This window comes from Saitoella complicata (assembly GCF_001661265.1).
Source record: "Saitoella complicata NRRL Y-17804 unplaced genomic scaffold SAICOscaffold_21, whole genome shotgun sequence".
NCBI lineage: Eukaryota > Fungi > Ascomycota > Saitoellomycetes > Saitoellales > Saitoellaceae > Saitoella > Saitoella complicata.
This window is the reverse complement of record NW_017567012.1, coordinates 262,789-288,701: the sequence shown is the minus strand read 5'-3', so window position 1 is coordinate 288,701 and position 25,913 is coordinate 262,789. Positions and strand designations below refer to the sequence as shown.

Here is a 25,913-nt window from a genome sequence, read left to right as displayed (position 1 = left end):
CAGCGCACGTACACCTACGACTTCGGCTGCTCTTATCGATAACAATTCGCCGCTGCAAACAAACCGCTGGAGTATTAAGAGGTCGAGCTGATGATACGATGGGTTTTGCTCGAGAGCGAAATGCCGCTCAGTCAGACGGGAATGCAGTGCCGTTACCGGTGACGGACGCTGAACCAACGGTGCCCTCGAAATCTGATGTCGATGGCCTCGAGTCTTTACGACATCGATTAGCTGGACCGAGTACGACGAAAGCTGGATTGGATTCAAGTGATCAAGAAAGAATCAACAGAATCATCTACGAAGCCTCCAAAGGCAGCAAGTTCTTCGAGAACGAGAAGAGGAAGGATGCCGAGCTCACAGCAAAGATCCGACGTGTCCAGGCAAAGCTCAAGGAACTCGAAGGTCATGATCTCCGGGGCGAGGTACGAAGAGCAGACGAGCTACTGGCAAAGCTGGAACAAAGTCGGGATTTATCGCAGTGCATCGTCCATGTCGATTGTGACGCCTTCTACGCCTCCGTCGAAGAGCTAGACCGTCCCGAACTCAAAGATATCCCAATGGGCGTGGGCATGGGTGTCCTCACAACCGCAAACTACCACGCTCGCAAATTCGGTGTCCGCTCCGCAATGCCCGTCTACATCGCCAAGAAGCTTTGCCCACAACTAACTGTTGTCCCTTGCGATTTCACCAAATACACCCGCAAAAGCAAGGAAGTCCAGAGCGTGATCGAGAAGTATGATCCGAATTTTAGAGCGGCGAGTTTGGATGAGGCGTATATGAATATTACGGAGTGGTGTCGGGAAAGGGGGGTTGAGCCGGAGGATGCGGTACAAGATATGCGGAGGGAGGTTTTTGAGGTGTCGAGGTTGACGGTGAGTGCTGGGATCGCGCCGAATTCGAGGTTGGCGAAAGTTTGTTCAGATCGGAATAAACCGAATGGGCAATTTCGGATTCTGAGCACGAAGGATGCGTGTCTCGACTTTGCACGGGAGTTGCCGTGTCGAAAGGTCAGTGGTGTTGGCCGAGTCTTTGAGCGTGAGTTGGAGGCGGTGGGTGTGAAGACGTGTGGTGACATCTTCGAAAAACGATCAATCCTCCGTCAAGTCTTCGGCGAGAAAGCTTTTGAGTTTTTGATGGAGATGCATCTGGGTTTGGGAAGCACCGAAGTCCGTCCTGCTGAATCCTACGAACGAAAGTCCATCGGGACCGAATCAACGTTCTCCACAATCTTCAAACCTGATGAGTTGAGAGCGAAACTCAGGCAGATATCGGAGGACTTGGAGGGAGACTGTGAGCGGACGCAGTTGAGTGGACGAACACTGCATCTGAAGATCAAGTTGGATACGTATGAAGTCTACACACGGCAAGTCGCGATGGGAAAATACATCTGGCAGGCGGACGAGTTGTATAAGCATGGACTGCCGCTATTGGAGAGGGAGATACATCAGGCTGGAGGGAACCTGAGGTTGAGGTTGATGGGATTGCGTTTGACTCAATTGGGGGGACGGGGTGAGAGCGACAAGGTTGACGTTAACAAGGTAAGCCAGCAGGACATGATCTTTAGTGATATGCTGACCCTGCTTGTTTCAAGTTCTTTGGCGTCAAACGATCTAACAGTGACTCTATCACCGCCACCAAACGCATACGAACGGGTGAGAGCCCATCAATCGACTCCGGAGATTTCTCCTTTGAAGATGGTGTGGAAGACGATCTTGGACCTCCACAACTCGAAGAACTGCCCAAGGAGGAGAAAGTCGAGGAAGATAAATGTCCGTGTCCGATATGTGGGTTGCTGGTGCCGGCTGACGATCGGAAGTTGAACGAACATATTGATCTGTGCTTGAGTCGGGAGACGATTAAGGAAGCTGCGAGAGGGGATCAGGAAGGGCGTGTGGAAGTGCCGAACATTATGGTGAAGAAAGAGAACGTACAACCTTTCGGTGCGGGAAAAGCGAATACTGTAGGGAGGACGGCTATGAATGGCAATGGCAAGGGAGGCGGACTGAACGGCTGGTTAAAGAAGGACAAGACTATGTGACGGCGTTTGGGTTGGTGTTCGGCGTTTTCTTTGCTGTATTTTCTCAATTTGATACTGAATTAACATCCAGTTCATGAATTCGAGTTGTGTTTGGCGATGACATCACCCCTTCCCTTGTAACGTAGCCATGAACAACCCCAACTTTTTCCCCATCACCTACAATGGGCCAACACAACGGATCAGAAGCAAAATCAGCAGCTCGCAAAGCGTCTCCAGAGCAATTATCGAAGAACTTAGCCCTTGCATGCTTGAAGAGCCTGACGAGCTTAGAGGCCTATTGCTTGAAGGTTAGATATTTCGACCTGCTTGCTGTACAACTGTGGCTAATAAGGGTACAACAGGATGTGTTTACGAGTCTGGCGGATACGGAGGATGGGATGATGTACTGGACCGAAGACACCTTTATCAAGTTTGTTGATGCCTTACTGACCACGTGTCAAGTGATGCTGACCGGGCAAAAAGGTTTCTCGAGATCCCGGATAGTACGGGTGCGAGTTCACTACTGTTCAAGAGTGCGAGTTATCTAGCCGCGTTTCCGTATCCGAATATGGCACCTGCTCCGTTGTCTTTGGAAGGTCCAATACTTGTCGTTCCACTTTCTGGTCCAGGGTTGAGTTGACACGTATTGAACAGGATTAGCAAAAGTCATCGCAATATACACCGGACGGTCCACCGCCATAAAGGGTGATCTATCGAAAACGATATTCTCCTCCTTTGCCGTCATCGACCGCGGCCAAATCTTCGACTGGGACGAGGAGAAGAAGAATGCGGTAACGGTTCGAGAAGACAGCGACGACGAAAATGAAGACGACGACGACCTGCGAGCCCTTGAAGCGCTCGACGAACTCAGCGCGTTTTCGTACGCTGACACCCAGGCTGCCACAGATGCAGACAAGAAAGACAAGGGACCAGTGCCAAGAATCCTGACAGCAGACATGCGAAACATCCTTATCTACATCCTCGGCACCTCAGCAACCACGACCTCAACCTCCGTTGGCGTCGAAGTGTTCGGGAAAGATCAGATGCAACGGCTCGAGGATATCGCTGACGCAATGGTAGCCGGAATGAGGCCTAATAGCGTGGGTGTCGATTGGGCAGGGTTCAAGGCGTGGATGGAGAGGAGCGGGAAAGGTGTGTGGAAGCCGCTAAGTGGAGTTTTCGATAAGTTTCTGTGCAGCAAGAAGGTGGCGAGTAATCCTGCAGTAGGGGTTACCGTGGAAGCGAGCGACAAGCCTCTGCCTGGGCCCAAGCCCGGAGGGGGACGGCTACCGAAGTTGGAGGAGGCGACGGAGTTGATGACGCCCGCGAGTCTGGCACAGATGGGGATGTTTATCCCTACTGAATCTATGTCGAGTGGTGTTTTGCACAAGTTGTATGTTGGAAGCTCGGATGGGTTCAGTTCGAGTATGTATGAAAACAAGGTCTTGAAGTATCCGGGAAGTACGGTGCTCTTGGTGAGTGGGGAAGACGCCAAGGGTGAGGTATTGACTTTTGGGTGTTTTCTGGGGATGGGTCCGTGGAGAATTACTATGAAAGGTGTGAACCATTCACAAAACCAGTTCCAGATGATTACTGACGACGTGATGGTTTACAGATAACTTTGGTGACCGGACTTCAATATTGTTCCAGCTCGGCCCGGTACATGAGGCGTTCCCTACGACGCCTTCCTCGATGACACACTACGCTTACTTCGCCCGTACGGACGGCGTCGGCTTCGGCCGTCCCCCACCCTCGAAAAAACTCCTCGGGTCCGTCTCCCTCACCCTATCCCCCGGCTTCGAAACAGCCACCTTCCGCCACTTCCATGACCACAGCTCAACATTCTCCCCCTCCCCTCATCGTGCAGATGGTGAAACCGTGTTCGAGATAACTGAGGTTGAGGTGTGGGGATTGGGCACGGCGAAGGATCAGGAGGAGCAGAGGAAAGCGTGGGAGTGGGAGGTTAAAGAGGCGGAGAGGAGAAGGAATGTAAATGTTAAGGATTTCGAGCAGGAGAGGGCGTTGTTGGAGATGGCGGGATTAGTTGGGGGGAATAGAAGTGGGGGGTCTGTATGATCTCACGGTCTCTGCGTGACTGTGAGCACCTCGACCAGATGTACGGCTGGGTCTGAGAGGAGTAGGATATGATTATGGTGTGATTATGATGGATTTTTGGATAGGATTACTGGAGTTTAATGGCACATATCTCATGGTAAATGGTTACCCTCAATTAGAGTTCCTGCTAGTGGCGCAGGTGTCGCTCGGCGGCCCTGCACTCCGGCCGCGGTCCAACCACCGACATCAACCAGACATACCCCTTCGACCATTCGAATACCATGACAGAACCAGAACGAGAAGAAGCAATTGAAGTTGAAGGTGTGGTGGGAGTAGGCAGAGCAAATGATATCGTGGATCAAGTAGAAGACGCGATGCATGAGTCGCTAATACCGAAGCCCCCACCACCACTGCGGCGAAGACCATCGAGTTTACGGTCGATATCTATGGGATCAGAGGTACGTGATCGTTATTTACGGTCATTGAATCTTATTGAACGATTTTGTGCAGTCGGATGACGAGAACGGCCTGGACCTCGACAAAGACCTCACCTCACCCGCTTTCATGTCCTCCTCACTGCCGGCGTTACCGACACACTCCCACGCCCGACCCGATCCTGATCCATGCCCCGACATGATCGCAATAATTGATCACTCCGACCCCTCCTTCTCCGACTCTACCGGCGCAGGTGAGCCCTTTGCTCAACACGTCACCCTCACAGATCCCCAAATCGTCGGCGGAAAATACGTGGCGTACCTCTGTACCGTCACCACGCCCGAAGGCACAGAAATCCGGTGCAGGAAACGGTATTCGGAGTTCCGGGCATTGGAGGAGATGCTGAAGGTTAGTTATCCGGTCATTGTGAGGAGTTTGCCGAGGTTTCCGGGGAAGAGTGTCGCGCAGAAGTTCCGGGCGGAGTTTGTGGAGAGGAGGAGGAGGAGGCTGGAGTTTTGGTTGAGTTGTGTGTTGTTGCATCCGAATCTGGGGGGGAGTACTGTTGTGAGGAAGTGGTGGACGGAGCAAGTGCAGTGAGATAAGGGAGATGCGAACTGACTGGATGGAGGGGGTGTTGCCGAGGATACCGGAATACACGTCGGCGCATGGCAAGGTCCAGGGGATAAGAACTTCTCAAGGATGCATGAAGGAGAATGCGGTCAAACGATCGCGAATGGATTCGCGGGAGCGGAAGAAGGACAGTAACATGGACGGGACATGGCGTTTTTGGACATGCTTGCTTTACTATCATACCCGTTACTCGCACATCAATCGACATAGCCGTTCTTACACCTGTTTTTCCTCTTCCTTCATTCCATTCGGCCAGCGATATCAAAGCAACTATATGACTTCCCCGAGCCGACAAATGGTAGCGGAGCTCGACGGCTCAATTGACCCGATACTCAATGCGACGCCTTCGCACTTTCACTGCGAGCACCGGTATAATGATATGCCTGCTTCGTAGCAACCGGTGCTCAACTCGTGATGGAGCCCATGCTTATTATATGTGGTCATGCCACACTGCTCTGACTGGCCATGGGAGAAAGATTAAGACCCACCTTAACCCACATCCAAACCAATAACTCGCATTGCTTGACTGCGCATTACTAATGCTGCCAAGTCGATCGTCATTGTTAACCTTGGCTTCTTGTGATCTGTCCTCTTTTCCAGAGCCAACCCTGATACTCGGCTTTCTTCTGTGACCTCGTCGGCTTCTGACCTGGGCGGGTCCGCGCTCTCGAGCTCATTTGTACTGCCACCACTTGAGACGTGATTCATCCAGTCTTTTTACAATTTCGACAATTGTAATGGCCTTCGGAGTAGCTGATCCTGCTCCTTGTAGCGAGGCTACTTTGCCGGTGGCATGGCCACCTGGACGATCCGAGTCATCTGGAAGTACAGCAGCAATTACACGCTCCACAAATGACTCAACTGAAGAGCCTTGTTTGACAATTACCTCCGTTTTTGACATATCTTGTGGTCGGTGTCTAAGTCACCTCGTACGCCCGATCCCGTCTGCCGGCGCCGACGTACGTCAGATTTTTAGGCAACCTCCAAACAAATCCCAACGAAACCCACCAACAGACCTCCAAGCAATCGCAGCGTAGGTAAACCGTTATGGTGACAGAGACAGAATACTACGACCTCCTCGGGGTCGCCCCAACAGCCACCGACCTCGAAATCAAGAAAGCCTACCGCAAAGCCGCAATTAAGCACCACCCCGACAAGGCGGCTGAAGTTGACCGCGAAGCCGCTACCCAGAAGTTTCAGCAAATCGGTGAAGCGTACCAAATCCTTGCAGACCCAGACCTTCGTAGCCGATATGATAAGTTCGGAAAGGAGGGTGCTATGCCTGAAAGTGGATTCGAGGACCCGTCTGAGATCTTTTCGAAGTTGTTTGGTGGAGAGGCATTTGTGGATTTGATTGGGGAAATCTCGTTAATTAGGGATATGAACAAGGCTATGGAGATTCAGGAGAGAGCGGAGCAGGAGGCTGCTGTCGCTGAGGCTTCCGGGATTGTGGCCGGAGAAGGATCATCACCAAGCACGGACAAATTCCCAACAGACCCCAACGCACCAAAGGATGCCGCAACACCAGCGAGCCCGAGCATGGCCGCTGCTCTAGGTGTAGCAACCCCTCCCAAATCCGGTCAACTTCAAATCACCGCCGGCGACGTCGAAGAAGCCGCAGCGCAATCCGCAGCAGGCATGTCCGACCGGAAAAAATCCCTCAAGAAGGAAGAGAAGAAGAAGGGGGGGTTGACGAAGGAACAGCGTGCAGAGTTGGAGGCGTATGAAGCCGAGAGACGGAAGGTGAGAGAGGAGAGGGTTGATACGCTTGCGAAGAAGTTGATTGAGAGGTTGAGTATCTGGACGGAGACGGATAGGGGGGAGGATATGCGTGTGGCATTCGAGACGAAGATGAAGCTCGAAGCGGAGAACTTGAAGATGGAGTCTTTCGGCGTCGAGCTGCTTCAAGCGATCGGACAAACCTACACCCAAAAATCCTCGACATACCTCAAATCCCAAAAATTTCTTGGCATAGGCGGCTTTTTCTCCAAGCTGAAAGACAAGGGCACCCTCGTCAAGGAAACCTGGAACACGATGTCCGCCGCAATCGACGCCCAAATGACAGCCGAACAAATCGCGAAACTCGAGGAAGCTGGTGGCGAGGACTTCACACCCGAGAGACAAGCAGAATTACAGCAGGAGATGATGGGGAAGATTTTGAATGCGTCTTGGCGGGGGACGAAGTGGGAGATCCAGGGAGTTTTGCGGGATGTTTGTGACAGGGTGTTGAATGATAAGAGCGTGAGTGCTGCGAAGAGGCAGTTGAGGGCGGAGGCGTTGTGGATGGTTGGAAGAATATTCAAGGCTGTGGTGCCTGAGGAGGGTGACGAGGGAAGGGAATTGGAGAGGTTGGTTGCGGAGAGCAGTCGCAAGAAGAAGAAGGAGAAAGAGAAGAAGACCAAGGAGAGCAAGGCGAAGGCGTGAGTTACATCCGGAGAGTTGAATACATTCGTACACCGTATGCATATGCCGTAGACATTCGATAGCTAGACATTCTAAGTTATTCGGAACTATTCATAATGATATGATGCTTTATTATCTGCTGCCTCGCGACCCCCTTCTGTAACTCTATCTCTCTTCTTATTACCTATCTCTTTCCTCTTCCTCTTCCCCCCCTCCTTTATTCCCGCCGGAGGAGGGGGATATGCCTATATACTCCCACACATTCCCTTTGGGAATGTCGGTGACGTTTATTAGGTTTAATCTTTGATCTTCCCTATATTCCTCTTACAGTGTCCTATTCCCTAATATAAGTACCATAAGAATACTCTCTCCTTTCTCCTGTAGATTCTATCTTCTCTACTATCTCTTCCTTCCCGTAGGGACCCCTCCCCCTTCTATGAAGGGGGATCTTAAAGGATATATTTATAAAGATTCTTCCTTCCCTTCCATCCCTTCGGTAAGAAGGGTGCTAGGGTATGACGTGTTCAAATCCCTGATAATTAATCCCTCGCCAAACTCCTCCCGAAAAAAAGAAGCCGAAAATATGACCGTAAAGATGCCAAGTATAACGAATGAATGCAATGTCCTCGCGGTCGGTCACAAAACGCCTGCCCGAATAAATACAGTGAATGACCGAATCTGTCTGCATATCTCCTTGTGCACCTCTCACGCACCCAACCTGTCCAACGTGGAAGTAACTTCCTTGATAATTTGTTTGTACCGCTTAACATCGCACGTGATAAGCCCCGCCATAGCCGTCTTAGGAACCTATGTCGAAGTTTTAGCACATCGAGGATGCCACCATCAGACTTAAACATACCTCAATCCCAACACACTGCTGCACACTCATCGCAAAACACACAGCCGTAACCTCACTAGTCCTCCACCCCATCCACTCCCTCCCCTGTACAAGCACCTCCATCATCCCGAAACAATTACTCCAGATCTCATCCATCTCGTCATTTCCCACGCCCAAACTCGCTGGAGCAAAAACTGGGTGATGGAAGAATGAGGCGTGCAGGTGGGGGTAGAAGGCGAGTGGGGAGTCGAAGTAGAGGGCGTGATGAAGTGCTGTGGCGATTTGAGATTCGAAGCGGTCGAGGTGAGAGGGTGAGATCTTTTTGAGGTGGGTGCGTTGGATGTACTCGTCTCGGGCTGTACGTTATCAGTTAGCTGGGGTTGTTCGTAAAAGAATGCGCAGATACCAACAGCAGATGAAGTCGCACGTCAGCTTGAGAGCAAGGAACAGACAGCCGATAGCGGCGGCGCAGTACTCCCCATACGAGAGCATGGGAGCAAGGGAGAGGTAAGCGTCGAACAGACGAAGAGCGATGTGAGACGTATCACGGGTGATAAGGTGGTGGTTACGCTGTAGCAAAGGAGTCATTAACTGAATCAGCCAACAGTTTCATCAATACTACCGTGAACATCCACAAGACGAGTTTTGAGCGCCATTCCTCTGCTTCCTTGTGGACTTGGACACCTGTACGCAGCTATATCAGTAATGGAAGAATACACACAAAAGGACTAAGCACACAATTCAGGTAATCTGGATTGACAGGCAACTGTCCCTCTTCACGCTCCAAGAGGTTTCTCAACTTTTCACTTCGCGCAAATTGGATCTTGTTCTTGACGACAACATCATCCAACGGACTCGCCGGCGGTGTGATCATCGTCGCATCCGTCGCCTTTCCCTTCTCATCCCCAATATCAATCTTCATTCCCTGTGCCTTACCATTCCCCTTTCCAATCTTCGAAGGAGTAATTAACGCCTGAGAAAAATTCGTGCCCTCGCGGGGTTTCTTGAGGTCTGGCTTGCGGGATGGAGCGTGGGTCTTGGTCGAACCGAGGAGATTCGTGATGGTTGGCTGCATTGAGGCCATAGAACGACGAGGAGGAGAGACGGAGAAGCTAGCTTTGCGTTTGAGAGAGGAGGAGCCGGAGGTGGGTTGGGCAGGCATAGGTGGTGGGAATAAAAGGTTGGGTCGTTGTGATGACCCGTGGGGAGGTATGGAGGGGTGTATGCTGTGAAGAGCATCAGAACTAGGTTTCAAAAGAGCGACTATGTGCATTTCACCTATGAAGTGTATGCACCTGAAACTCGAGTCTGACAAGCTGTATGCTATACGGTAAGGTCAGAAGTAACTCAGATGCCATCGAAGTACCTCGATGTACCTCAGTAGAATAGGTCTTGACGATATCAACCAACTAGCATTCACGAAAGGGATGTATGCACTGAACAGTCTGTAGCGAAAGACGTGCGAAACGAATTCAACAGCAGTGTAACGAATGACGAGAACGAAAGGAAGCTGGCCGACTAAAAAGCAGAATCGAACAGAAAAGAAGGAGCAAGCAAGTGCTGGTTGCAAGATGTTGAACGCCGAGAGTTGGTGGTTGGGAGAGTTAGATGTGCTTAGGCCTGGGATTTACAGGCGAAGGGGATGAGGCAGAACAAGGGGCAAAGGGTCTGAGCGCAACAGAAGTACAATCTGTATCGGAGAATATCGTGCGTGATCGAAGTATCATATCGTCTACCTCAACTGCTCTAACATCTGCTGCTACTCTACTGTCGCTTACCGGCGGGCTTCAGGAAGCGGTGCCGTTCACGTCGCGAGAAGGCGTGGGAAAACCAGACAACAAGTTTACACTCATGCCTGGTGTCACAAGGGAAAAAAGAAATGCATCGGCCGGGAGTCGAACCCGGGTCGCGCGCATGGCAAGCGCACATCATACCGTTGGACCACCGATGCTGGATGATGTCGCAGTTTTGCAACTTGCAACCATACACCAACTCCGGCCGCCTGTCAAGCAAAGATCATTTCCTCTGACTCGCCCCGCAGTGCACGTCTTAAACTCGTCGTAGATCTCCATAACAGCGTAACCTCAACACCAAACAAAATCCCCTCCACCAACACCTTCGATCATATCAACGACGATGGGCTACCTCGAACTCCTCCTCCGTCCCAGCGAACTCCGCGCAATCACCCAATACAAAACCTGGCACCAACCCCTCCACGCCCGCGACCCCACAACCGAATCCCCTAACCGCGTCCGTTGTTACGAGCTCCTCGAACTCACTTCTCGTTCCTTCAGCGCAGTCATTCAGGAGTTGCAGCCAGAGTTGCGGGAGCCTGTTATGTTGTTCTATTTGGTGTTGAGAGGGTTGGACACGATCGAGGACGACATGACCATCCCGATGGAGAAGAAGGAACCGCTCTTGCGCGAGTTTGATGGGATTTTGGAGAAGAAGGGATGGACATTTACGGAGAATGGGCCGAATGAGAAGGATAGGCAGTTGTTGGTTGAGTTTGATGTTGTTATTGAGGAGTTTTTGGCGATTAAGCCGAACTATCAGGAGGTTATCAAGGACATCACGAGCAAGATGGGCAACGGAATGGCGGATTACGCCAAGAACGCTTCGCACAACATTAACGGTGTCCAGACTGTTGAGGATTACGATCTTTACTGTCACTACGTCGCTGGACTCGTCGGCGAGGGTCTTTCCCGTCTTTTCGGCACAAGTGGAATCGAGGACCCACGTTACGCCGACCTCACAGACCTCTCGAACAGCATGGGTTTGTTTTTGCAGAAGACCAATATCATCCGTGATTTCAGGGAGGATCTAGACGACAAACGCCGCTTCTGGCCAAAAGAGATCTGGTCAAAATATTGCGCCGACCTTTCCGAATTCGCAGACCCCGCAAACGAGGCCGCCGCGTTGAACTGTATCTCCGAGATGACGTTGGACGCACTCCGTCACGCAACGGATTGTCTTCTTTATCTGTCCGGATTGCGGGATCAGAGCGTATTCAACTTTTGTGCGATTCCGCAGGTGATGGCAATCTCAACCCTCGCCCTCGTCTTCAGAAACCGCGACGTTTTCCACCGCAATGTGAAGATCAGGAAGGGACAGGCATGCGCGATGATCATGAAAGCCAAGAACCTCCGTTCAGTATGCGACATCTTCCTCGACTACACCCGCGAAATCCACCGCAAAAACACCCCCTCCGACCCGAATTTCCTTGCGATAAGCATCGCCTGCGGCAAAATCGAACAATGGACCGAAACTGTCTTCCCATCCCAAAAACGCCTCATGCTCCAAAAAGCCGAAGACGCACGTAAACGCGCAAACGAACTCGAAGCCGCCGGTCGCAATCCGGATGGTGGGGTTTCTGACGCGACCAGGATGGCGATCTTTGTCATTTTGTTTTGGGTTGGTGTTACTGTGCTCATGACGGGTGTTGCGACTTTGTTTGGGGCGAGGTTTGATTTGGCCTTTAAGAGGATTTGGGAGATGAAGTGGCCGAGTGCGGAGGAGCTGGCGGCGAATGCGGAGAAGGTTGGGAAGGTTGTTGGGAGTGCTACGGAGACCATTACGAGGACTGCGACGGTGGTGAGTGAGACTACTGTTGTGAGGGAGTTGTAAGAGTATATGTAAGAGGTTAGATGGGGTATATGCTATGTTTTTTTTCTTGATTGTTCTGGACGTTTGGGTGCACGTATGGCATATGGGGAAGTTATTTTGATAATAAAAGCTTTTGATTTTTGGAACATTTCATCCAGTACATGCCATGCTTCCCAATTCATGCCCAATCGCTTCCCAAAAATTAATAACCTCTCTTCTTCATATCCTTCACGGTAAGAATCAACTCTTGCACCGCCTCCCTGAACCTCTTCCTATGCCTCTGACTCCTCAATCTAACCCTCTTATCGGTCGCCCTCTCAAAGAACATCTGCTGGCGATACTGCCTCTTGACATTATTCCTGGACAACACCGTATTCAAACTCCTGAACGCCCCTTGAATATCACCTGCAAAAACCTTAATCGTACGGCCCGCGGCGGGACCGCGTGTATGGACGGGGATGGCGGGTTTTGCGGTCCTGCGGATGGTGTTGAGGAATGCTGTCCCGAGCAGTTCGAAATCGTTGGAGGTGAGGTCACCGGCGAGGGCGGCGTTGAGTTCTGCGTTTGTGGATTTTGGGGATGTTGAGGAGGTGGTGGTGGAGTCGGCGAAGGGGTTTGAGGAGGGTGCCGGTTGGGAGGGGTATTGTGAGTTTGCTGCCTCGGCGAGGTCACCGAGGCCGGCGAGGACGCGGGTGGTTGAGGAGAAGGGAGCTGCCAGTGATGGCCTTGTTGCCAGTATTGAGGATCGGAGGAGCGAGAACATCTTGTATGGGGGTCTCTTTGATGTTCTTGGTGGCCAGGTTGTACGTACGGACTTTTCGTGCAGCTGCGGCTGCAGGCCAGCACAGGTGCTCCGGAGTGTAATGGTGCACCGCGGACATTGGATGACGAGGCGACTGACAAATGCTTCTTCTAAGATACACGTCACTTAAAAACTACATTTCTATACTGTTTAAGGATTCCTACATCTGCTGGGTGTTGCCAAGGGACCCTTCTTCTGCAGGTGTTTGTTTGGATCGGCGCGCTCGGACCCTGTGAAATCCATAGGGAAGAGCAACCAGTACGACGACGACGACGACGACGGTGACAAAGGGTGCACAGACAAAAGACTACAGACCAGCATACACTCCTTCAATCAGCCATTCTTTCAAACCTTGTCATTCGCTATTCAAGGACACCCAGCATACACCACAAACCATGGAGGCCCCAAGGGTAACTCCACGAACCTCAGCACGCATAACCCGCTCCCGTACCCGAGCCGCCGACGTCGGTGCACCAGCTCCAGATCCGGTCCTTTCTACATTCTGTCCAGTCAAGAGGTCAGAACCGTCGACACCCCGCCGGACCCGGGCGACAAAAGAGAATGCACCCGAAGATGAAATATTGGTACCACTATCGACGTCGAGATCACGGATGCCGATGTCAACAGCAGCGGGCAGGGTACCCCTACGAAAGGCAGCTACGCCGAGTGTGAATACACACACAGTACGGACGAGTACGAGTTCAACAACGCGGCGCTCACCTGGTGCGAGTTCCAGCACCCGCCGCTCACCAACCTCGACCTCCAAACCACGCCGAAAATCACTCGGCAAACCCGTCTCCGTCTCCGTCTCACTACCCTCCGCACGAAGACCATTGGCACCCGTATCGTCGACGCCAGCAGCCGAGAGAACGGTGTTGGGGGATGTATGCGTCGAATACCAGGTTCCGTTGAACGATATTTCGTCTTCGTCAGAGGGTGAAGATGAAGAAGAGATTCCGCAGCCGCCGCCACGGACACGGTCACTGACCATCATTGCGGGAAGGCGGAGTCCGATGGAGGTCGTGGGTGCGCGGCCTCCTACACCACCGACGATTACGCGGGACAAGCTTGGCAAGAAGAGGGAGGCGGAGGGGGAGGATGAGTTGTGGCGGCCTGTCGTGCCTAGAGAGAGTTTGGGAAGCAGTGGAACCGAGGGCGGTACGCCGTCAAGGTCGGGGTCGGGGTTGGCGCCGTTGAGTTTTAGTTTTTCGAGGTTGCACGTCAAGGAGGCCAACCCACGAAAGAGGGAGCAAGAAACCTCGAACCCGGATTCGCCGAGGAAGGATCGTGAGAGGAGGAAGAGTGCCGCAATCGTACGCAAGTCGCCGACACCGGAGACGGAGGACTCGTTTGATGATATCCTCTCTTCGCCCTGCAAGCGCTCCAGCTCTTCCTCTGCACGGAAGAGTATGTCGAAAGCGAGCGTGCGTGACGAGGAGGAATACTCACCCCGCAAACTGAAACCAGCCTCCACCTCATCCGCCTCCTCCGCACCCTCCCCCCGCAAGGCGCGTGGTCCTCTCCACGGCTGCGTGGTCTATGTCGACGTACGCACCGCAGACGGCGACGACGCATCTCCCCCCTTCGCCTCAATCCTCGAAAGACTAGGCGCTCGAACCCTCAAAACCTGGACCTGGAACCCATGGAGCGAGACTTCGTCCCCCGAACCTGGTGTTACGCACGTAGTGTTCAAAGAAGGCGGAAAGCGCACACTTGACAAAGTCCGTGAAGCACTCCGTCTCCGTTCCGAGGAGAAAGAGGGGAACGGGGTGAGGTGTGTAGGGTTGGGATGGGTCTTGGCGTGTGAGCGGGAGGGTAGGAAGGTCGAGGAACGAGCGTATGTTGTTGAGGTTGAGGGGAAGAGTAAGGCTTCGGGGACGGGGATGGGAGGGCATAGGAGGAGGAAGAGTATGGAGCCGAAGGCGTTGGTGGGGTTGGGGTTGGTGCTTGGGTCTCCGGTCAAAGGAATTGCACATGTGGGTGCGAGTCCGGGTAAGGGTGCTGGGCTTGGGAGTCCGGGTAGGTCGACGTCGACGTCGATGCCGAGTCCGGCGAAGGAGAGGAGGAGAGAGGAGAGGGAGGCCGCGGCTGTATCGAAGGCGGGCGCTGGGGTAGGGTTGCAGTTGACAGGACATCCGTCGTTGCCGGCGAAGCCGCCGAAGGCTGATAGGCCGCAGTCTCCGACGAGCAGCGCTAGCACGCCATCTTCGGTAAGCAAGTCCTCGAGGCAGGAGAAGGAAAGGAGTGTGAGCTCGACGTCGACAAAGTCACCTTGGGACGAACGAAGGTCGAAATCGAAGGAAGAGCGCGAGAAGGAGAAAGCGAGGGGAGACAAGGAGAAGAAGGAGAAGCAAAAGGAACAGGAAAAGGAAAGGGAAAGGCAAGAAATCCCAAAGCTGGATTTCGTGAAACCAGTCCACCTCCCACCCCCCATTCAACGCCCTGCCGCCAACACCCCACCCCCTCTTCCCCCACGCTCCCCGCCCTCATCCCTCTCCCCTTCTCACGCGACTTCTGACAAAAGGAAAAGCGGCACCCATATCAAATTCGGCGACAAACCCCTCCCAACACCCCTCGAAGCACAAAACTTAATGTCAGCGAGACGAAAGAGTATGCAGTTTGCTAGTAAGATGAGTAGTCCGTTGGCGAGGAAGAGTTGGGTGCCGGCTGGGGTAGTTGGGGAGGACTGAGGATTGGTTCGGGGCTAAGCATCTTAAATTTGGGTGACACTGACACTGAGGAAGGGTAGGGGTAGTGACTGGGGTTGCTGTTGTATTTGGTTCTGAATTGGCCTGGATGTTGGCCGTGGTCTGGGTACTGGCGTTATTTATTATTGTGGGTATGAGCATTTACAGCATAGGCCTAGGATGAGTATGAGTTGAGTAATAAAGTATTTGTTAATGGTGTGTGGTACCGTCCCAATAATATCATCTTGAGTGGAGTCTTCTCCTCCTCTCCCCAAACCGCACCACGGGTATCCCTACTCACTCATCCCACCTCCTCCTCCCCAAATTCCGAGCAATCTTCTCCCTCTCCCACTCCCACCCAACAAGTCACAGCCACCCACCCCCCTTTTTGCCTTTGGAGTCCTCAAACCACCCAGACGAAGCAGCGTGAGAGGATGCGTAATCGAGGAACCATTCGCCTGTTTCGAGGTATTTTGTGACGAGTAATTTTGTTAGGTATGATGCTTCTGGGTAGGGGGATAGGAAGTCTAGATCTTGGCGGGGGCTGGGGAGAGGAGGGTTAGCAAAGGCTCCAATGCGATGGTACGTGAAGAGAGGTGAATGGGGAGACGCACGTTAGGCCTGTTGTGCGTTTGATGCCTGCAAGGGCTGTTGAGACGAGGACGGCGTCGATGCCGATACGGACTAATCTTCCAAACTACTCCTTGTCAACCACCATCATTTTTCGATCAATTGACTGGATGTATGCTCACCATTCCAATTGCCCGGGTGCTTCAGAGAACATGGTGTAGTGTTTGTACTGCCGGAACGCGCCCTCCCTGCGCAAGTCCTTCGCCGCTGACAGGACGATCGATCGATTTTGGCTAAGTCCCCAACCGTGTGTGCGGGTAGACGGCTATATCGAACCACCGGGATCGACTGGAGCAATTGAGCATATAGGGACGAGAGGTCGATGCCAATTGAGTGATTACGACAAGCAAGAGCATTCAGTATGGGCCAATTGACTTATTTCCAAGTGTAGGTAATGTGTATCAATGGCTCAATCATCCATACTAACCCGACCACAGCCATCTTCTATTCACGTTACCCCCCCTCCTCCTCCTCCAACTCCTCTACCAACCCCTCCGCACCCCGCAAGACACAATCAAATGGTCCTTCCTCATCCTCATCGCAGTCATCTACACCACACCCTGGGACAACTACATCATCTACCACGACGCATGGTGGTATTGTCCTACGTGTGTCGTTGGCACGATTGGGTGGGTACCGATTGAGGAGTATCTGTTTTTTGTGGTGCAGACGTGGGGTGTTGGGACGTTGTTTTCGTTGTTGACGAGGGTTGAGCGGTTACCGATTTTGGATGTGAGGCCGATGGGGAACAGTGTTAGGGTGGTGCCGTGTGCGGTGTTACTCGCGTTCGGAGCGTGGGCGTACTCGTTGGCAATCCCAGGCGAGAAAACGTTTTATATGGCCTGCATCGTCGCCTGGATCTCCCCCGTCCTCGCATTCCTCTGGTACCTCTCAGCCTCTTACACCCTCCGCAGACCTCTCTCATTCATCCTCTCACTCACCCTTCCTACGGTTTATCTGTGGGTTGTCGATACGGTCGCAATGAGAGCGGGCGTGTGGCATATTAGCGAAAGGACGAGCTTGGAGTGGGAGGTGTGGAGGGGGATGCCAGTTGAGGAAGCGGTGTTCTTTGCGGTGACGACGGGGGTTGTGGTACTTGGGTGTAGTGCGTTCGACCTTGCAGCTGCTTTACTACACACCTACGCTGATGTCGCACCTGCACTCAAGGGCGTCGATACCACTCCCTCATTCTCCCTCTCTTATTTCGGCGCGTTGGTTCGAGCACTCTTGACGCATGAATTTGGGCAATTGGATGAGTTACTCGTGGATGATATCGCTTCCTCGATAGATATTCTTCGGGAAGCGTCTTCGTCATTCTACACTTCTTCCTTCGTCTTTGGACCGGAGATGAGGCAGAATCTCTGCGTTGTGTACGCGTTTTGTCGCGTTACGGATGATGTTGCTGATGAAGCCTCGCACGGGACTGTCGAGGAGCGGAAGAAGAAGTTGGGGGAGATGAAGAGGTGGGTTGCCGACACGTTTCCTTCCAGAGAAGAGCTGGAGGTAGGGGAGGTCAAGAAGATAGAGGGTGAGGTGAAGCATGAGAATCCAGCCTTCCGGACCCTGGGACGCCTACTTCGGACCAAAATTCCAAAAGAGCCTTTATTGGAACTCTTCCAAGGCTACGAATGGGATTTAGAAGGCAAACGCAAAGTCCACACCGAATCCGACCTCCTCAAATACTCCTCCTACGTCGCATCCACCGTCGCCGAAATCTGCGTCTGGCTCATGCTACCCAACACCAACGAAAGCTGTGGTCCCATGCCACGGGCGGAAGTCATGCAGAAAGCGCGCGAAATGGGGTTGGTGTTGCAATTGGTCAATATATCCCGCGACATTCTGACAGATGCAGCAATGGGTCGGTGTTACGTACCCTTTACCTATACCTCCCCCGGCGAACTCCCTGAACTCCTTGCACTCGCGTCCCATAACCCACCCGGTCCCGCACTCGAACGCGTCGTGCGGCAGAATGGGTTAGCGGGACGGTGTAAGAGTTGGGCGAGACGGATGTTGGGGGTTGCGGGGGGGATGTATGAGGGGAGTTGGACGGCGATTGGGAGTTTGCCGAGGGGGTGTAGGCCGGGGGTTCGGAGTGCTTGTGAGGCGTATTGGGCGATTGGGGGGGAGGTTGGGAGGGTGTGTAAGGAGGGTGGGGATGGGGTGTATCCGATGAGGGCGAGGATTGGGAGGTGGAAGCGGTTGTGGATTGTTGTGAAAGCGATATATCGGCCGGAGATTTCGGTGGCTGAGTGGGGGATGGGGTGGAAGGGCGTGGGGAGTGTGGGAGGGATGATGTGGGCGGCTGGGGTCATGAGGGCTGTGTTGTTGTGTTATGGAATGTGGCAAGATGCGCATTCTCCGTTGAAGTATACGGATATCGACTACCAGGTCTTCACGGATGCTGCTAAATATGTCTGGAGGGGTGGGAGTCCGTATGAGAGGGATACGTATCGGTATACGCCGCTGTTGGCGTGGATGGTCGTGCCGACTGCGTGGGGTGGTGCGTGGACTGCATGGGGGAAGGTGTTGTTCGCCGTGGGTGATTTGGTTGCCGGATACTGTACCATCAGAATCCTGCAACTCCGGGGAATGCGGACGGCGAGGGCACTCAATTTTTCTGCATTGTGGCTGTTGAACCCCCTCGTTGCTGTTATTTCGACCAGAGGTAATGCGGAGGGATTGTTGGGTGCCATGGTCGTGGGGAGTTTGTTGGCGGTGGTAAAGAAGAGGACGCATACGGCTGGTGTACTCATGGGGCTTGCTGTGCATTTTAAGATTTATCCGATTGTGTATGTGCCGGCTGTGTTGGTTGCTATGGATGAGAGTTATGAGGGGAGTGTTGAGGCCCCTGCTGGAGAAGGGGTGAAGACGGAGGTTGATGGGGAGGAGGAGGTATCGAAAGAGGAGAAGGCTTGGGTGGAGAAGGGGTTGGCGTGGGTTAATCCGTCGAGGTTTAACTTTGCGTTTGCGAGTGCGGTTACGTTTGTTGGATTGACGTGCGGGATGTACTACCTGTGAGTACGACAGGCGTTCTGCTATCAGATATGCTAACAATCACGCTCACAGTTATGACGCCGAATTTCTCGAACACACGTATTTCCATCACCTCAAGCGCTCCGACCACCGACACAATTTCTCGCCGTACCAACTGTTACTATATTTGTCTGCTTCACCGGCGATCAAGGCTTCGCAGTGGATTCCGTTCCATAGTTTTGCGTTCGTGCCACAGTTGTTGTTGAGTTGTGTCGTTCTACCCTTTGCATTTGCTGGGAGGGATTTACCTGGGACCATGTTCGCACAGACTTTTGCGTTTGTTGCGTTCAACAAGGTTTGTACGTCACAGTACTTTATGTGGTACCTCGTCCTGTTACCGCTGTACCTCCCCAACTCGCCGCTCCTCACGAAACCGTACAAGGGTCTGGCTGCTCTTGCGTTGTGGGTGGGTGCACAGGCGGTATGGCTGCACCGGGCGTATGCTCTTGAATTCTTGGGCGAGAACACCTTTTTTCCGGGGTTGTGGGTTGCGGGGATGTTGTTCTTTGGGGTCAATGTGTGGATTTTGGGAGTTGTTGTGGGGAAGCTTGGAGGGCCGGGGATGTGGGATAAGAGAGGGGTTGTGAGGAAGATTTATTGGGGGTGATTCGCAGATACCCAAGAGAAGACAATTGCACAGGTAACGATGATAGTACAGAAATGACTAGAGCGATAGACGCTGAATAGCATAGTATATTGCATTGAAATCGAATGATGAATGAGAATGAAGAACGCCGATGTCCGAACCGTATGCATGTCGATGAAAAACCCGGGTATAACGTTGGAAGAGCATTCTGACGAGGGTGCGAATCGCTATGTTGCAGTGACTGTAAGACGAATTAGCCACTGTACGCCGTGATACACTCGGCAAATCCCTCCTACCCCATGGCTGTCTATCAAGCGGACATTGTCCCTTCGAGTTCTCCGAGTTGATCCAACGGAGGATACAGTGCAAGTGGTATACGTGTGTGCATTTGCCCCAAACTGTACGAAACCATCAGCATTGGCCACCAAGCTTGGCTGAAAGCATTGGGAACATACTTAATGGACAGTCGTCACCAGGGATGGAGCATTCGGGACAGCAGCCGTCGAACGGGACACGGCAGATACCGCAGACTTCGTCCGGTGGGACGGACCAGTGCCAAGTCGCGGCGAAGTGAGCGGCTATACCCCACCATCAGCATTCATCCAATTGAACGGTGAGAATCAACGAACAATTGATCGTAACCTTCATCTCCTTGGTGTTTTGTTTACGTGTGGGGTCCGTTTGGTGCCTCGCCTTGTGCGGCGAATCCCGAACCGCCAAAAAAACCTTATTTACGGCAACTAACCAAACATCATCAATCGAGATCTTGGCCAATTGAACAAACGATTGAAAGTTCTCGATGCTTACTTAACCCGAACTCGGAATACGTACACGTGAATTAAATGTCAGATGATAAAGTTGCTCGGTTAGCTTCTCTTTCAAAGGCCCTTGGTATGTTCGGTTCTTTTGTCCGTTGTTGTGATGATGGGTGTTGATGGTGGGGTTGGGGTATAGCGGCTGCTAGGTTGACACATGAAGTCTCACAACTTGAAGACCGTGTCGCGAGTACGCGAAGCAATATCCAAGTCCCGCCCGTGCCGCGGTGCGAGGTCGTGGTTGATGCTACCGCTATGACGCTTGGTTTGGATGTTGTGAAGCGATGGGTTGGAGAATGCGCTGTGGACGTGATTCTTCCTCTTGCTGGTACATCTTTTTCCCTCTTGGCCGAATAAATGCTGATTGGCAAATGTACAGTACTTGACGACTTGGATCGTCTAAAGAAGGGTGCGGAGACGGCTAATATCAAGGCGCGTGAGGCGATTCGCTGGCTGGACAGGGCTCCGACGGGGAAGAAGACGGCTGCTGGAAATGGCGGAACGAGTACGAAGGGGAGTTTCAGGTTTCAGGGGCAGGAGGAGAGGTGGGAAGGGGGTTGGGAGGCGTGCGAGAGGTTCTTCATTCCGCCGGTTGAGCCGGAACTGGCCGACACCGACTCTACACATACGCCTTCGGAGACTAAAGACGATACGGAGCATGCTGAAGACGCTGAAGAAGAGGAGGAGGAAGACCTCGGCCCTCAACACACCGACACCCCCCGCCACCTCCGCTCCCTCTTCCACTGCTACCTCTTCCTCCACGAGAAGAACCCATCAATTCCCTTCGTCACGGATGATCTCGAACTGGCGCAGTATGCGAGTTGGTATGGGATTGTATGCGTTAGTCTTGAGGAGATAGATAAGAGGGTTGTGAGGGGGGTTAAGGAATGGAAGGCGAAGTATGGCCAGAGCAGTGGTACAGGGCATGGGAGGGAAGGGTCTGGAGGGAGGAGTGGAAGGAGTGGGAGCAGGCAGAATGGAAGAGGTGGCGGTGGTTCGAGGCCCGGGAGTGCGAGGAGTGAGGGAAGAGGTGGTAGAGGGAGGCCAGGTGGTAGTCCTGGGACTGCGAGGGCTGAGCCAGCTGCCCCTGTGTTTATCGTACCATCACGTGGACGAGGAGGGCCGGTCCCTGTCATCCTGGCGAGAGGATCTCCCGCTCCGAGGGGCAGAGGGACGTTGTTCGAACCTTGACCATCTAGGTATTGGTTATTCATTCCTCAATAATGATACTTCAAGCCTCTTCTCATTGACGTTCGCTGGCGGCTGCAGCAGCCTGCTCATTTCTCGTCCTCTTCTTCGCCTTCTTTGATTTCTCCTGCTTGTAACTGTCAAAAGAGAACCCGCCCTTCTTGTTACCACCCTTCTTCTCCCCAACCTCCGAATGCGTGGCTTGTTATCTGATTCTTCGGGCAACCATGAAGACACCAACTTGCGCACAGCAGCGGCAGAGTGATCGAGTTTGCCTGGATTTCAGCAGTATTTGAAGATTGTTTGGGAGCTGTAGCCATCTCGATGTTGGTATATGACTTTTGCCGGATTGCACCAAAAATGCGAAGCTGAAGTAACGTTGACATTCGGTCGTAATGATTATTCCAAATCTGGTTAGCGTTGTTTCCGAGGGACCCTATCCGCTGTAAACAAACATTGGAGTTGCGCGAACTTGGAGACTCGACAACCCATCAACACCAAATCCATCGACAAACTTTCGCTTAAACTCACCCAGGTCAAGCTTTTATCGAAGCATTTATCGCGGAAATGGTCGCTGGTTCTCTTACTCGACCGCCATCGTCGGCGTCACTTTCGTCGAACGGATCAATGCGTCCACCAGCGGCACGCCCACCATCACGTACTGCATCTAGGACGGGTACATACACATCATCGCGTCCGAGCGCAGCTTCTACAACTCGTGCACCACCCGCTCGCTCATCCTCCTCCTCCTCCGTCCAGAGCACCACCGCCGCTCCCGCCGCTCCCCGACCGAAGAAGAAGGAAGTAGAGACGGATGAGGAAACGAACATTCAAGTCGTCGTGAGATGTCGCGGTCGTAACGATCGCGAGATCAAGGAGAACTCGGGTGTTGTGTTGTCTTTGCCGGGTGGTACGCGTGGAAGGGAGGTTTGTGTCCAGAACCCCGTGTCGAGCGCGAACCCACGCATGTACACTTTCGACCGCGTTTTCGGTCCCGAGGCGGATCAGGGTATGGTCTACGATGCTGTCGTTGCGCCGATCTTGCAGGAGGTGTTGGAAGGGTATAACTGTACTATCTTCGCGTATGGACAGACGGGTACGGGAAAGACGTTTACCATGTCTGGTGATGTACAGGATAACCCGAATGGAACGTTTAAGGATGGTGCGGGTATAATCCCGCGAACGTTGTTTAGGCTTTTTCATGCATTGGATGTGGAGGATATGGAGTACAGCGTCAAGATCTCGTATATTGAGTTGTACAATGAGGAGTTGAAGGATTTGCTGGCGACGGATGAGGCTGCGAAGATCAGGATTATCGAGGAGCCTAAGAAGGGTGTTGTGGTCCAGGGCATTGAGGAGGCCTTGATCAGCACTGCGGCAGAGGGAATGAAGGTCTTGCAGGACGGTACTCTCAAGCGCCAAATCGCTGCGACGAAGATGAACGACATGTCTTCTCGTTCGCACTCCGTCTTCACCATCACTGTCTACGTCAAAGAAAAGACTGAGGGTGAGGATATGCTCAAGGTCGGGAAACTCCATTTGGTCGATTTGGCCGGTTCCGAGAACATCCAAAGGTCTGGCGCAGAGAACAAGCGCGCTCGCGAAGCTGGTATGATTAACCAAAGTTTGTTGACGCTCGGACGTGTTATCAACTCGCTTGTGGAGAGGAGTTCCCATATCCCGTATCGTGAGTCAAAGTTGACGCGTTTGTTGCAAGATTCGCTCGGTGGACGGACGAAGACGTGTATTATCGCGACTGTCTCGCCTGCGAAGGTGAATTTGGACGAGACCCTGAGTACCCTTGATTACGCCAACCGCGCGAAGAATATCCGGAATAAACCCCAGGCGAATCAGTTGATGACAAAGAAAGCGTTGATCAAGGAGTACGTTCAGGAGATTGAGAGGCTGAAGAGCGATCTCTCGGCTACCCGGACGAAGAATGGTATTTACCTCACTACAGAGTCGTTTGAGGAGATGAAGGCTGAGAGTGAAAGTCGGAGGTTGTTGGCTGAGGAGGGACAGAGGAGGATTGAGGTCATTGAGGCAAGTTTGAAGAGTACGAGGGAGCAGTTTGATCAGAATATGCTCCTGCTCACAAACACTAAAAGGGAGTTGACTGAGACTTCGAAGACGTTGGCGGATACTCAGACGACACTCGAAGGAACTGAGAAGAACCTGGAGGTAACGAAGATGGCGTGGGAGGAGGAGACGGTCATCAGGAAGGCGCATCAGACGACGGAGTTTGAGTTGGATACTGTTGCACAGGAACTTCGCGGCACTGTCGGTGCGACAGTGAAGGACGTGGAGGGGTTGCATGCCAAGGTTGATAGGAAGGCCGAGGTAGAGGCCCACAACAAGAACGCCTTCAAGAACCTCCAGGGGCGCGCGAAACAGATGACGGAAGAGTTGGACAAGGGTATCCTTGACTTTACGAAGAAGCAAAACATCTTCGCTGCTGGGTTGGAGGAGAAGATTTCCGAGTTCGTCGCTGCGGAAGCGAAGAAGTTGGCCGACGGGCAGGTGTATGTGGAGAGTGCCTTGTCCAAGTTCGCGCAGAGCAAGCAGGAGCTCGAGGGCAACTTGGGTGCGGCGAAGGAGGATATGAGTGGTGTTTTGGGTGAGATCAAGACGCTTAGGGAGGGGATTAGTGTCAAGTTGAATGAGGCGTTGACTGGCTTGAACGGTGCGACAGAGAGGATCGCTACTGAGGTCATTACGGAGATCGTTCAGTTCCAGCAGGGACTCAACACTTCCTTCCATGATGTCGGTGCGAAGCTCAAGGCTCTTACTGAGGATACCCAGAGACATCTTCAAGCGCAGCAAGATGAGATTGAGCGCTTGAGGGGAGAATTGGTCGCTGCCAACAAGGCTACCTCGGCGAACCTTTTGACTACGAGCGCGAACTTGGCGAGTGCGCTCCAGCAGGAGAAGGCTGATGCGCAGAGGGAGAGGGAGCAGATGCTTGCGCAGATCACGGCGTTGTTTGGATCGATGTCTGCTGCGCAAGACCAGAGATGGGCAGAGAAGGTCGCCGGTGCTCAGGCTGGTTTGGAGGCTAGTAGACAGGCTGGAGATGCTTCTACATCTGTGTTCAACTCTGGTGTTGATTCGTGGCTGGACAAGGACAGGACTTACGCACGCAAGTTCGTCGAAATGAAAGGGGCGACGAAAAACCAGCTCATCACGGGTGCCAAGTATGCGATGGAGAAGGGTGTTGCGATTCAAGAGTCTACGAAAGCGATTCATGCCGAGACTGTTGCGCTCGTGGATAACCAGATTTCTGTCGTTGATGCGCAGGTTAGGGAGTTGGATGAGTTTGTAACTAGGGCTCGTGCTCAGGTCGCTGCTCACCATGAGGCGCACGCGAACAGTGTTGAGGCTCTCGGTACGGGCGTCACCTCTACGTATGCCAACTTCCAGAGTGCATTGGGTAACATCAAGGGTGATGTCAACTCCTTCGGTGCTAGGATCGTTCCTGCCATCCAGCAACACAAGCCCACGATCGGTGCGTTTCAGACTGCCGCAGCGAACCATGTTGCGGGTATCAGGAAGGATGTTACGACGTCGGAATTGAAGGAGGATGTGCCGACAGGTCAGACGCCGAAGAAGAAGGCGTATACGTATACCCAAACTTGGAATACTACGAAGCCTCATTCTGAGATTCTGGCGGCGTTCCGTGGGGAGAAGACGGCTGGGTCTGGAGATGATGCTACCAAGGACGGTTCTTCCAATGTTGGTTCGCCCAATGGATCAGCAGCCGAGGCGAATGGATCAATCGACGACGTCATGGAGGACGCTACGGGTCTTGTTGAGACGATGGAGGATGTCGCGTTGGTTGCTGCGCCGCCTCTTGCGCAACCGCCTGTGCCGGTAAAGGTGATGCAGGAGTCATCTGCTGCGAATGCGAATGGTACCAGGGATTCTCGGACCAGAGGGAGTTTCGAGAGTAAGATGAGGGCCCCATCGGCTGTTGGACGTGAGAACAGAATTCGGAAGCCTATGTGATGATGATGGAAACAGTACGATGGTGTTTGTGAATAAGAGGGCGTTTGGCGTCCGTGATAGAGGGTTTTACGTGGGTTTTATTTGAGTTTAATACGTTTAATGCCGCTTTCTGTTCTATGTTTTATTGGAGGTTTGGTGTAGTCTTGATATTCGGTTCAGACGCTGGACTTTTGGTTGTAATGA

General features: G+C 52.8%; 14 protein-coding genes and 1 non-coding gene across 15 annotated transcripts; 10 read left to right on the top strand and 5 right to left on the bottom strand.

Moving 5' to 3' along the window:
* The first annotated feature begins 28 nt into the window (after positions 1-28).
* Positions 29-2,063, top strand: SAICODRAFT_20957 (DNA/RNA polymerase). Its single transcript, XM_019166356.1, has 2 exons — positions 29-1,538; positions 1,592-2,063. The coding sequence occupies exons 1-2, from the start codon at positions 99-101 to the stop codon at positions 2,036-2,038; spliced, it is 1,887 nt and encodes a 628-aa protein (XP_019022363.1). The 5' UTR covers positions 29-98; the 3' UTR covers positions 2,039-2,063.
* A 106-nt stretch (positions 2,064-2,169) lies between these two features.
* On the top strand, positions 2,170-4,231 carry SAICODRAFT_67157 (uncharacterized protein). The gene is made up of 5 exons (XM_019170292.1): positions 2,170-2,325; positions 2,380-2,447; positions 2,501-2,613; positions 2,672-3,574; positions 3,633-4,231. The coding sequence occupies exons 1-5, from the start codon at positions 2,200-2,202 to the stop codon at positions 4,091-4,093; spliced, it is 1,671 nt and encodes a 556-aa protein (XP_019022362.1). The 5' UTR covers positions 2,170-2,199; the 3' UTR covers positions 4,094-4,231.
* Positions 4,232-4,477: 246 nt separating this feature from the next.
* Positions 4,478-5,299, top strand: SAICODRAFT_31452 (Phox-like protein). Its single transcript, XM_019167914.1, has 2 exons — positions 4,478-4,530; positions 4,583-5,299. The coding sequence occupies exons 1-2, from the start codon at positions 4,519-4,521 to the stop codon at positions 5,102-5,104; spliced, it is 534 nt and encodes a 177-aa protein (XP_019022361.1). The 5' UTR covers positions 4,478-4,518; the 3' UTR covers positions 5,105-5,299.
* A 38-nt stretch (positions 5,300-5,337) lies between these two features.
* SAICODRAFT_31451 (uncharacterized protein) lies at positions 5,338-6,064 on the bottom strand. The gene has a single exon (XM_019167913.1). The coding sequence runs from the start codon at positions 6,036-6,038 to the stop codon at positions 5,811-5,813; it is 228 nt and encodes a 75-aa protein (XP_019022360.1). The 5' UTR covers positions 6,039-6,064; the 3' UTR covers positions 5,338-5,810.
* A 120-nt stretch (positions 6,065-6,184) lies between these two features.
* On the top strand, positions 6,185-7,561 carry SAICODRAFT_9243 (DnaJ-domain-containing protein; the record flags this gene model as incomplete). Its single annotated transcript, XM_019171806.1, has 1 exon — positions 6,185-7,561. The coding sequence occupies one exon, from the start codon at positions 6,185-6,187 to the stop codon at positions 7,559-7,561; it is 1,377 nt and encodes a 458-aa protein (XP_019022359.1).
* Positions 7,562-9,000: 1,439 nt separating this feature from the next.
* On the bottom strand, positions 9,001-9,980 carry SAICODRAFT_67154 (uncharacterized protein). Its single transcript, XM_019170291.1, has 2 exons — positions 9,657-9,980; positions 9,001-9,604 (listed from the first exon to the last, which is right to left on the bottom strand). The coding sequence occupies exons 1-2, from the start codon at positions 9,734-9,736 to the stop codon at positions 9,073-9,075; spliced, it is 612 nt and encodes a 203-aa protein (XP_019022358.1). The 5' UTR covers positions 9,737-9,980; the 3' UTR covers positions 9,001-9,072.
* A 278-nt stretch (positions 9,981-10,258) lies between these two features.
* SAICODRAFT_t134 lies at positions 10,259-10,329 on the bottom strand. The gene has a single exon. It is a non-coding gene; the product is annotated as a tRNA-Gly (tRNA).
* Positions 10,330-10,461: 132 nt separating this feature from the next.
* On the top strand, positions 10,462-12,033 carry SAICODRAFT_31449 (putative farnesyl-diphosphate farnesyltransferase). Its single transcript, XM_019167912.1, has one exon. It carries the CDS (start codon positions 10,515-10,517, stop codon positions 12,003-12,005), a length of 1,491 nt encoding a protein of 496 aa, XP_019022357.1. The 5' UTR covers positions 10,462-10,514; the 3' UTR covers positions 12,006-12,033.
* Positions 12,034-12,186: 153 nt separating this feature from the next.
* SAICODRAFT_48158 (uncharacterized protein) lies at positions 12,187-12,375 on the bottom strand (the record flags this gene model as incomplete). The annotated part of the gene is made up of 1 exon (XM_019168918.2): positions 12,187-12,375. A coding segment is annotated over one exon (189 nt), but the record flags the coding sequence as incomplete, so codon positions are not given.
* Positions 12,376-13,181: 806 nt separating this feature from the next.
* Positions 13,182-15,476, top strand: SAICODRAFT_26993 (uncharacterized protein; the record flags this gene model as incomplete). Its single annotated transcript, XM_019166991.1, has 1 exon — positions 13,182-15,476. The coding sequence occupies one exon, from the start codon at positions 13,182-13,184 to the stop codon at positions 15,474-15,476; it is 2,295 nt and encodes a 764-aa protein (XP_019022355.1).
* An 888-nt stretch (positions 15,477-16,364) lies between these two features.
* Positions 16,365-18,418, top strand: SAICODRAFT_159210 (terpenoid synthase). Its single transcript, XM_019165586.1, has 3 exons — positions 16,365-16,490; positions 16,541-18,101; positions 18,278-18,418. Exons 1-3 carry the CDS (start codon positions 16,465-16,467, stop codon positions 18,350-18,352), a joined length of 1,662 nt encoding a protein of 553 aa, XP_019022354.1. The 5' UTR covers positions 16,365-16,464; the 3' UTR covers positions 18,353-18,418.
* On the top strand, positions 18,396-19,743 carry SAICODRAFT_36594 (GPI mannosyltransferase 1; the record flags this gene model as incomplete). The annotated part of the gene is made up of 2 exons (XM_019168514.1): positions 18,396-19,117; positions 19,170-19,743. 2 exons carry the CDS (start codon positions 18,396-18,398, stop codon positions 19,741-19,743), a joined length of 1,296 nt encoding a protein of 431 aa, XP_019022353.1.
* Positions 19,744-19,913: 170 nt separating this feature from the next.
* On the bottom strand, positions 19,914-20,370 carry SAICODRAFT_67150 (anaphase-promoting complex subunit Apc11; the record flags this gene model as incomplete). Its single annotated transcript, XM_019170290.1, has 4 exons — positions 19,914-19,963; positions 20,019-20,120; positions 20,178-20,300; positions 20,352-20,370. The coding sequence occupies 4 exons, from the start codon at positions 20,368-20,370 to the stop codon at positions 19,950-19,952; spliced, it is 258 nt and encodes an 85-aa protein (XP_019022352.1). The 3' UTR covers positions 19,914-19,949.
* Positions 20,371-20,564: 194 nt separating this feature from the next.
* On the top strand, positions 20,565-21,728 carry SAICODRAFT_9237 (uncharacterized protein; the record flags this gene model as incomplete). Its single annotated transcript, XM_019171803.1, has 3 exons — positions 20,565-20,613; positions 20,677-20,865; positions 20,917-21,728. The coding sequence occupies 3 exons, from the start codon at positions 20,565-20,567 to the stop codon at positions 21,726-21,728; spliced, it is 1,050 nt and encodes a 349-aa protein (XP_019022351.1).
* Positions 21,729-22,352: 624 nt separating this feature from the next.
* On the top strand, positions 22,353-25,730 carry SAICODRAFT_36590 (kinesin-domain-containing protein; the record flags this gene model as incomplete). Its single annotated transcript, XM_019168513.1, has 2 exons — positions 22,353-25,401; positions 25,429-25,730. The coding sequence occupies 2 exons, from the start codon at positions 22,353-22,355 to the stop codon at positions 25,728-25,730; spliced, it is 3,351 nt and encodes a 1,116-aa protein (XP_019022350.1).
* Positions 25,731-25,913: the final 183 nt, after the last annotated feature.

Coding starts and splice junctions, on each gene's coding strand:
- SAICODRAFT_20957 (XM_019166356.1), top strand. CDS start 99: ATGGGTTTTGCTCGAGAGCGAAATGCCGCTCAGTCAGACGGGAATGCA. Junction 1,539..1,591: donor ACAAGGTTGACGTTAACAAG/GTAAGCCAGCAG, acceptor GCTTGTTTCAAG/TTCTTTGGCGTCAAACGATC.
- SAICODRAFT_67157 (XM_019170292.1), top strand. CDS start 2,200: ATGGGCCAACACAACGGATCAGAAGCAAAATCAGCAGCTCGCAAAGCG. Junction 2,326..2,379: donor TAGAGGCCTATTGCTTGAAG/GTTAGATATTTC, acceptor AGGGTACAACAG/GATGTGTTTACGAGTCTGGC. Junction 2,614..2,671: donor TGCTCCGTTGTCTTTGGAAG/GTCCAATACTTG, acceptor CGTATTGAACAG/GATTAGCAAAAGTCATCGCA.
- SAICODRAFT_31451 (XM_019167913.1), bottom strand. CDS start 6,038: ATGTCAAAAACGGAGGTAATTGTCAAACAAGGCTCTTCAGTTGAGTCA.
- SAICODRAFT_67154 (XM_019170291.1), bottom strand. CDS start 9,736: ATGGCATCTGAGTTACTTCTGACCTTACCGTATAGCATACAGCTTGTC. Junction 9,605..9,656: donor CAGGTGCATACACTTCATAG/GTGAAATGCACA, acceptor TGCTCTTCACAG/CATACACCCCTCCATACCTC.
- SAICODRAFT_31449 (XM_019167912.1), top strand. CDS start 10,515: ATGGGCTACCTCGAACTCCTCCTCCGTCCCAGCGAACTCCGCGCAATC.
- SAICODRAFT_159210 (XM_019165586.1), top strand. CDS start 16,465: ATGGGCCAATTGACTTATTTCCAAGT. Junction 16,491..16,540: donor CAATTGACTTATTTCCAAGT/GTAGGTAATGTG, acceptor ACCCGACCACAG/CCATCTTCTATTCACGTTAC. Junction 18,102..18,277: donor CGGGACGGTGTAAGAGTTGG/GCGAGACGGATG, acceptor GTATCCGATGAG/GGCGAGGATTGGGAGGTGGA.